Here is a 9,393-nt window from a genome sequence, read left to right as displayed (position 1 = left end):
GGATTGATTCAGTGACTGGGATAATCGGGATGGGAGTGTCAGAGACAGTGCAATTGGCACAGGATAGAGCAGAATTTAAGGCTGTTGTACATAGGGTCACTATGAGTCGCAAACGACTCAGTGGCACATAACAACAACAAAACAACATGTAAGACACCAGCCAAGGGAGTTCGTGAGCCACAAACACCTATCTTACATGTGACCAGAGTGCTGAGCATGTGTCCTTGGAACAGTCAGTAAAAACCCTGAAGATCATTATGGCCTGATCCACAACCAATTATGGGATAATGCAGGACTTGGTAGTACTTCTATCACGGTATATATAGAGTAGCCATGAGTTAAGTAACAACTCAATGGTAGCTAATAACAAGAAAAATAATAGCTATAGTTAAAACTAAAAAATATTTTAGTGTTCATGCCGTTCTTCTTTTAAGTCCTATACTGGGTATTAGAGCTATCTACTCACTCATACTTTAGAGTCAGAACCAACTCATAGTTAACCTTTCGGTGAACTCACTGATCTACAGAGGCAAAATAAATCACACAGTATGAACTTACTCGTCTTTCACCCACAGAGCAGCTGGTAAATTCAAACAGCGTGCCTTTGGATCAGTAGCTTGATTCGAGGTCACCAGACCTTCTATGATAAAGACCCCAACGATGATTTTTCCCCCATTCCTGCTACTTTATATGTGTGACATTTAAGTATGTGTTTTGCTAAGACCCCAAATTATTGGCAGGAAGAAAGGATCTGAATGATAGTATGGAGACAAAGATTTTTAAGCTCCATCTCACATACTTTGGGTACATGGCCAGGAGTACCCAGTTCCTGAAGAAGGACATAATACTTGAAAGAGCAGAGTGAAAAGCTCAGGAAAGGAGGACCCTGGATAAGATAGATTGACAGTAACTGTAGTAATGGGAGTAAGTGTGTCAGAGACAGTGATACTGGCTCAAGACAGAGCAAAGTTCAGACCTATTGTGTATAGGGTTGCTATGAATTGCAGACAACTCTATGGCACCTAAAAATAACAACAACATAAGTAGTTCATTAGGTTCTAGGTTGAAATAATGAAAATCTTTTACCTATGATCTCATTTTCAAAATCCTTCAGGTTATTTATTCTCTCTTTTTGGTGTTCATAAGAGTACTTGAAATTGATGGCACAAATGTACTTAATTATAATGCAGTGCAAATATTTGTGAATTCAACTGAACAGTAAGACCTATAATATTAAGAGTCTTAAGCTCAGTATACAGTACAAAGACTGCTGAAAAATTTGAACTATATCAAACTTTATTGAAAATTTAGATATAGTCAACAGCAAAATAATTTTGGGGTAAGCTTGTATTTTTGAAACATGGAAATATACACACTAGAATTAGACAAAATTTCCACTTAAAGTTTTGGATATTGGCACTTTCTAATAAGTGTTATCTCTTCTATCAACAAGCTTCAGAATTTGGAATCCCCAAAATTGTTATGTCCTTTGATTTGAATATTGAAGATATTTGCTCAATGAAAATATAATCAATTAGGGGAAATCAATAATACAAAATTTTTCATCTCCTAATACTTTTTTCTCAATGTTACTCGTAACGTGTTGTCATCCATACAGTCAACTACATTTGCGTAATCAATAAAATATAAGTAAACATCTTTCTGGTATTCTTTGCTTTCAGCCACGATCCATATGACATCAGCAATGATGTGTATAGTGCCATAACTTCTTCTGAATTTAGCTTGCATTTCTGGAATTTCCCTGTTGGTGTATTACTCTAGCCATGTTTAAATAATCTTCATCAAAGTTTTAATTGCATGTCATAGTAAACTTTTTTTCATTTCCAAAGCGTGTTGGATTACTGCCCTGGGGAATCAGAACAAATGTGGATCTCCTCCAGTCAGTTAACCAGGTAGCTGTTTACATACTTGTTAATAGAGACTGGCAAATAAGTCTAGAGTTGTACCTGTTTCCTAAAAGCTTCAAATGGAATCCCATCAATTTCTGGGATTTTCTTTTTTTGCCAGTACAGCTTGAACTACTCATTAAAACAAAGCTAAAATCCTCATAAGTGGAGCAGTAAATATCATGGTAAGTGCAGAAAATACTGAATTTGTCCATTATTTAATTTTACTTGGACTCACAATCAGTACCCATGGAAGCAGCAGTCAAGAAATCAAATGACATATTGCATTGGACCAATCTGCTTTCAAAGATATTTTAAGAGTTTCAAAGAGCTTTAAAGAGCAAAGATGTCAATTTAAAGAGGAAAAATTGTCTGACCCAAGATAGTATATTCAATTGTTCCTTGTGCATTTGAAAGTTAGACAATAAATAAGGAAAAGCAAAGAATCAAGTTTTTTTAATTGTATTGTTGGTGAAGAGTATTAAATATACTATGAGCTCCCAAGGAAACAAAGAAACATGTCTTGAGAGAAAGGCAGACATAGTGCTTCTCAGAGGCAAGATGGTAAGACTGTCTAATATACTTTGGAAACATAATCAGAAGAAGACATTTCCTGGAAAAGACAACATGCTCCTAAAAACGTCAGTGAAAAAGAGGAAGGTCTTCAATTAGATGGAGTGACATAATGACTACAACTGTGAAGTTAGCATAAGACCAAGCAGGATTTTACTTCATTATGCATAGAGTTGCTATGTGTTAGAGTCAATTCAATGGCACAGAACAATAACAACCTTTTTTTCTTTCTGCAATTCCTAATACTAATCTGAATATTCAGTAAAGAAAGAAAAGAGGGGCTAAATTAAATTATATCATATTCATTTTAATACATATGATTCCTGAAATTATTGGGGTTAAATACACCTTTTTTTTTTGAGCCATCATTCAATTTATTATCCAGCTGGGTTAAATATATCTTGTGGGCAAATTCACTCCAATAGTATTTATCTCTTAATAATGAAAATCTTAAGAAGATGAGTTGCTTTAAGTTGTCCCTATCTAATAAAAACTTATATTTTCTATATGGAATAATTACATTGAAACTTGTTGTTGTTATGTGCTGTCGAGTCACTTGTGACTCATAGCGACCCTATGTGCAAGAGCCCTAAACCCTGCTCTATCCTGTGCCAATCACATTGCCTCTGACACACCCATTCCAATTACCCCAGTCACTGAATCAATCCATCTCATAGAGGGTCTTCCCCTCTTGTGCCGTCCCTCCACCCTCCCAAGCATGATGTCCTGCTCCAAGGACTTGTCCTGCCTTGCAACATGTGCAAAGTATGTCAGACAAAGCTCCAGAATCCTTGCCTCCAAGGAGAAGCTTGATATAACCCACTCCAGGGTGAATATGTTTGTTTTCTTGGCATTCCATGGTACATTCATTACTCTTCTCCAGCACCACACCTCAAAGGCATCAATTCTCCTTCTGTCCTCCGTAGTCATTGTTCAACTGTCTGATGTATAACAAGTGATTGCCAAGACTATAGCCTATATCAGACACACCTTAGTCTCCAGAGTGACACCATTGCTCTTCAGTACCTTGAAGGGATCCCTAACAGCAGACTTTCTCATCGCAATATGTTTTTTTATTTCCTGGCTACTGGTGCCAAGAGTGTTGACCATGGAAAATGATAAAAGAAAATAAGACAGACTTATTCATTTTCTGTACAGTCCATGGTATATGCAAAACTTTTCTCCAGCACCACAACTCAAAGGCATCAATTCTTCTTCTGCCATCTTTAGTCATTCTTCATCTCTCTAACATACAGCAAGCAGTTATGAAGACCATGATCTAGATCAGGCATACCTTATTCTCTAGATGAAATCGTTGCTTCTCAGTATCCTGGAGAGGTCCCTGAAAGTAGATTTTACCAGTGAAATTTTACTTTTGAGGCCGCTGAATTAAGAGAGAACTCTAAAAGAAAAGCGTCATTGTTGTGAAGTAGAGACCAACTCACAGTTGACCTTCCACTGGGGTTCTGAAGGTGTGCATCACAAGGGAGAAGACTGCCTATCTCTTCAGGAGCCATTGGTTTATTCAAAGGTGCAGAAAGGCACAGTCATTAGGTTAACAACACAGCTCCCTATGGACTCAGAAACCAGTGCTCCCAACAGAGAAGAGAATCCTATAAAACAATGTGTTGTTCTAAATGATAATATTACTTAGCATGTAAAAGGTATTTTACACTTAATAAACCACTTTATAGACATGATCTCATGTTACTCTTTCAACCACTGTGTCAGAGATATACCATTATTAAATGAAAATATTATTTTATGGAGCTAAGACTTAGAGAAATTAAGTACTTAGCCCAAGATCACATAGTGTTTAAGTAAAAAATTTGGCTGTAAACTCAGATTCTTATTTTTAATAAAAGTTTTATTTTGTACTGGTTTACTTATTGTTATGTGCCATCAAGTCCTTTGCGACTCATAGTGACCCTATGTACAAAGAGCCCTAAATGCCATTCTATCCTGAACAACCTAGCTATCTCAAACACGCTCATTCCCACCACTCCAGTCACAGAATTGATCCATCTCATCAAGGGTCTTCCTCTCCTGCACCGCCCATCCACTCTACCAAACATGATGTCTCTCTCCAAGGACCAGTCCTTGCAACATGCCCAAAGTATGTCATATGAAGTTTCAGAATCCTTGACTCCAAGGAGCATTCTGGCTGCACCTTCTCCAGGACAAACCTGTTTGTTCTCCTAGCAGTCCACGGTATATTCAACACTCTTCTACAGCACCTCAGCTCAAAGACATCTCTTTCTATTATCCCTAGTCATTGTCCAACTCTCCGATGCATAGCACATAATTGCAAAGGCTATAGCCTGGATCACACACACCTTAGTCTCCATCCTGACATCGTTGCTCTCCAGTACTCTTGGGAGATCCCTCACAGCTGACTTTCCCAATGCAATTCATCACTTGATTTCCTTGGTGCTGTTACCAAGAGTGTTGACTGTGGAACCACGTAAACTAAAACTATTAACTCTCTCAATCTCTTCACCATCCATACTGCTGCTGCCAATTGGTCCACTGGTGAGAATCTTTGTTTTCTTGATGTTGAGCTTCAAACCATATTCGAGGCTGCATTCCTTGACCTTCTGCAGCAAGCACTTCAGGTCTTCCTCAGTTTCAGCAAGCAGGGTTGTGTCAATCGCATAACGCAGGTTGTTGATGATTCTTCCACCAATTCTGATCCCACATTCCTCCTCGTACAGCCCAGTGTCTTGGATAATCTGTTCTGCATACAGATTGAAAAGGTATAGAGACAGAATACATCCCTGACGAACCCCCTTCTTGATTTTGAACCATGTAATGTCTCCTTGCTCTTTTCTGATGACTGCCTCGCTTTAGCACAATCCAATGTTCTGGGATTCCCATTCTTCTCAGAGTCAGCCACAGCTTGTTGTGATCCACACAGTCAAACGCCTTTACATAGTCAATGAAGAAGAGATAGACAAAAGTTCATATATATTGTTTTCCACACTGGATCTTTCCCATTTCCTTTACCCATCCCTCCCTCCACCTATTAAATTGTGCAATTCTGTGATTAGCCTCCCCATGTCCTTTTGTCACCCCTCTACTCCCATCCTCTTCATCTTGAATCACTAAACACAGTCTACGATAAAAGCCTTATACACTATTTGTCCTTATGAGCAATCTGAAATCTAAGAAAAGAATAGAATTTAGAAAAGAAGGCTGAAACCAGGTGAGAGACTCACTTCTGGAGCCAACACATTGTGGTGCTGAGAACTGAAGGGTGTGCAATTCCCTAGGAGGGAAATAGCTCCAATGAGATGCAAGGATTTCACTGGGACCAGGCCACAGACAAAGAGGACAGCTGAATGTCAGAGAGGGGGCAACAATGAGGCAAGAGACTCAGTACCCGAGCCAGTACATTGAATGCTATAGAATGAACTGCCTGCCACACCACCCAAGACCGAAACTGTTCCAGATCTGGAACCTGGTCATGCCTTTCTGCAGGAAAAAAAGAAGACAACAAACTTCAGCAGAGGGGGCTACAAGAAGGTGAGCTTTTCAGAGGGTTGTACTGCAGAACAGAGGATCTTGGGATTTTAGGAAAGCTGAACTTTCCTACTCCACAGGCTTAGAAATAATTTCCAATAGAGCAAGTGCTTCAACCTCATAGATGGAACACTAAACCTGCAACTAATTGACAGCATCCTAAAGTTTAAAAAACTATTAACAACATGCACAGACACAATGACCTAACTTATACCAAGAAAAACCTCAAATAATGTCAAGAAAGTAGCACATAGCTTCAAACATTGTGAAAAAAAGAAACACTGTCTTCATCTAAAAAAGCAGATCATATTGCAGATTTAATGATTAGAGACAGAGAATCAGAAGAAATATATTGATGTGGAGTTATATGAATAGCTATAGAAGAAGGTGCAATGATGGAACAAAGAATGGAAGCTACAAATAAGCAAATTCTCTAGAGACAGGGAACCAGAAGAAATACATTGATACAGAGGACTATGAGTAACTACAGAAGAAATTATAAAAGATGGAAGAATTGATACTCTAGATCAAGAGGTACAAGAACTTAAAATATCTTAACAAGACAGAGACAGTACAACCAACACAGCACTGGAAATGCAATCCAGAATATCAAGACTGAAATAGCAGAAGTTTCCCACATGCTGGAGGGACAAAATAAGCAAAACAGAAGAAACAGAACAGAGAGTCAGTGGGCTGTGAGACAAGAACTTGAATTAAAATATACTAAAAGGGAAAATAGAGAAGGGAAGAAATATTAGACTCATGTGAGATAGCATTAAAACGAACAAAATATGTATGATCAGAGTTCCAGAACACAAAGAGGGAGGAAAAGCACTGGGGAAATTGTGGAAGAGGGACTAGAAGAACACTTCCAACTCATCATGATGAACAAGGAAATCCACAGTTAAGAAGCTTTATAAACATCAGACAGAAAAGATTAAAAAAATATATCAAGATATAGCATAGTCGAATTCTCCAAAATAAAAAATGAAAGCAAAATACTAAAAGCAACATGAGAAAAACAAATAGTCACTTAACAAATAATAAATTATACTAAGTTCTGTTTCCTCAGCAGAAACGAGGTGAGCAAGAATACTATGAGATGGCATATACAGAAGTTTGAAAAAAAGTAAATTCCAGCCAAGGATTCTGTAGCCAGCATGAAGGACTGAGTGCCAGCCAAAGATTCTGTACCCAGCAAGCCTACGAAGGAGAAATTAGATCATTTGCAGAAAAGCAGGGACTTAAGGAATTTGTGAAGACAAGGCTAATGCTACAAGAAATTCTAAGGGAAGTCCTTCACACAGAGACATCAAAGGAAAGTAGATGGAACATAGTATCAAGAAGGAACAGAAAAAAGAAACACAGTCAAATGGAAGTGATAAAACCTGGTCTGTCAATTATCATATTAAATATGAATTTATTAAACCACTAATAAAGAGAAAAGTAATAGTAGAATGTATAAAAAGAAAACTCCATCAATATGTTGCTTGCAAGAGACATATCTAACAAATTTGGGAAAAGATAGATTGGGAAAATAATATACCAAGCGAATGGCACTCACAAAAAAAGCAAGAGTGGCAAAACTAAAGTCTGATAAAATAGACTTGTGGATGAAAACCTCTATAAAAGATAAGGAAGACACTATATAATAATTAATTGACCGATATATCAAGATGATATAATGTTGGTCAAAAGGTACAAGCTAAACGATTTACTTCTAAAATACATAAAGCAATAGTTAAGAGACTTGAAGGAAGAAATCGAAAGCACCACAACATCGTCAGGAGATTTTAACATTCCACTCTCTCCAAAGGATAGGTCAACTCAAAAGAAACTAAACAAAGACTCAGAAGGTCCAAACTATACAATTAGCCAATTTTAATTTATGGATGTACACAGGGTACAACACCCAACTAGAAATCTATTTATGTTCTTCTTAAGTGTACATGTTACATTCTCCAGAGCTGATCATATATTAGGGCACAATGCAAGCCTCAACAAATTAAAAAACATTCAAATAATACAAAGTATCTTTTTAGACAGCAATGCCATAAAACTAGAAATTGATGACAACACGGTAAAATTTTAAAAAATCACCCATGTGAAGCTAAGTAACACCTTCCTAGAACATGACTGAGTTATAAAAGAAATAAAAAATGTAACTAAAAATTTCCTCAAAACAAATGATAATGAAAATACAGTATGCCAAAACCTCTGGGATGCAGCAAAGGGTTTATCAGGGGGTGGTTCATAGCAATAGGCAAACACGCAGAAAAAGGAAGAAAAAAGCAGAATTAATGACCTAACTCAACATGTCCATCCAACAGAAAAACAAAAACAATCTAATCCCACAGCCGCCAGAAGAAAGGAAATTCTAAGGAAAAGAGCTGAAATCAACAAGAACAAAAACAGAAAAACAATTGAAACCATCAACAAGACCAGGAGTTGGTTCTTCAAAAGGGTCAATCAAATAGAAAAATCATTAACAAACATAACAAAAAAAAAGAGAGAATAGAAATAACTCAAATAAATTATAGAAGTGACATCACAATAGAACCAGATGTAATGAAATCAATAATACTGGAATATTATGAAAAGCTGTAGTCTTATTAAGTATTGAATAAACTACTGAAGAGCAACGATGTCAGTCTAGAGACTAAGGTGTGCCTGATAGAGGACATGGTTTTTGCAATTACTTGCTATGCATCAGAGCCAGACAATGACTAGGGATGATAGAAGGAGAATCAATACCTTTCAGCTGTGGTGCTGAAGAAGAGTATTGAATATATCGTGGACTGCTAAGAGAACAAACAGATTCATCCAGGAGAGGGTAAAAGTCAGGCTGCTCCTTGGAGGCAAGGATTCTCAAGCTTCTTCTGACATACTTTGGGCATGTTGCAAGGTGGGATCAGTCCTTGGAGAGGGATATCATGCTTTGGAGTGTGGAGGGACAGTGCAGGAGAGGAAGACCCTTGATGTGGTGGATTGATTCAGTGAGTAGGGTACTGGGGATAAGTGTGTCATAGACAATAAGCTTGGCACGGGATAGAGAAGGGTTTACGGCTGTTGTGCATAGGGTTGCTATGAGTCACAGACGACTCGACGGCGCATTGACAACAACATACTCTGATTAATCTGAAAACCTAGTGGAAATGGACAAATTCCTTGAAACTCACACCCTACCCAGATTGACTCAGACAGATGTAAAAAAATCTTGAACAGACTATTCACAGAAGAGGAGATATGAGCAGGTAACAAAAAGACATGTTGTTGTTGTTGTTTGGTGCCGTCGAGTCATAGACGACTCATAGCGACCCTATGAATGAACAGCCTGAGCACTGTTCTTACATAGAGTTTCCGGAGGCAAGCCATTTCGGAAGTGGATGCC

General features: G+C 37.8%; 1 protein-coding gene across 1 annotated transcript in view; it reads left to right on the top strand.

Moving 5' to 3' along the window:
• The first annotated feature begins 5,841 nt into the window (after positions 1-5,841).
• Positions 5,842-9,393, top strand: part of LOC102853612 (proteasome subunit beta type-2-like) — a 93,419-nt gene continuing 89,867 nt past the window's right edge. The window contains exon 1 of the mRNA XM_006889588.1: positions 5,842-6,005. Coding sequence (XP_006889650.1) covers positions 5,842-6,005 — 164 coding nt within the window. The remainder of the gene's footprint in view (positions 6,006-9,393) is intronic.

This window comes from Elephantulus edwardii, unplaced genomic scaffold, assembly GCF_000299155.1.
Source record: "Elephantulus edwardii isolate Elephantulus edwardi_28Jun2011 unplaced genomic scaffold, EleEdw1.0 scaffold00079, whole genome shotgun sequence".
In the NCBI taxonomy this organism is placed as follows: domain Eukaryota; kingdom Metazoa; phylum Chordata; class Mammalia; order Macroscelidea; family Macroscelididae; genus Elephantulus; species Elephantulus edwardii.
Note: the sequence above shows the minus strand (reverse complement) of the source record. Positions and strands in the feature narration are given on the sequence as shown.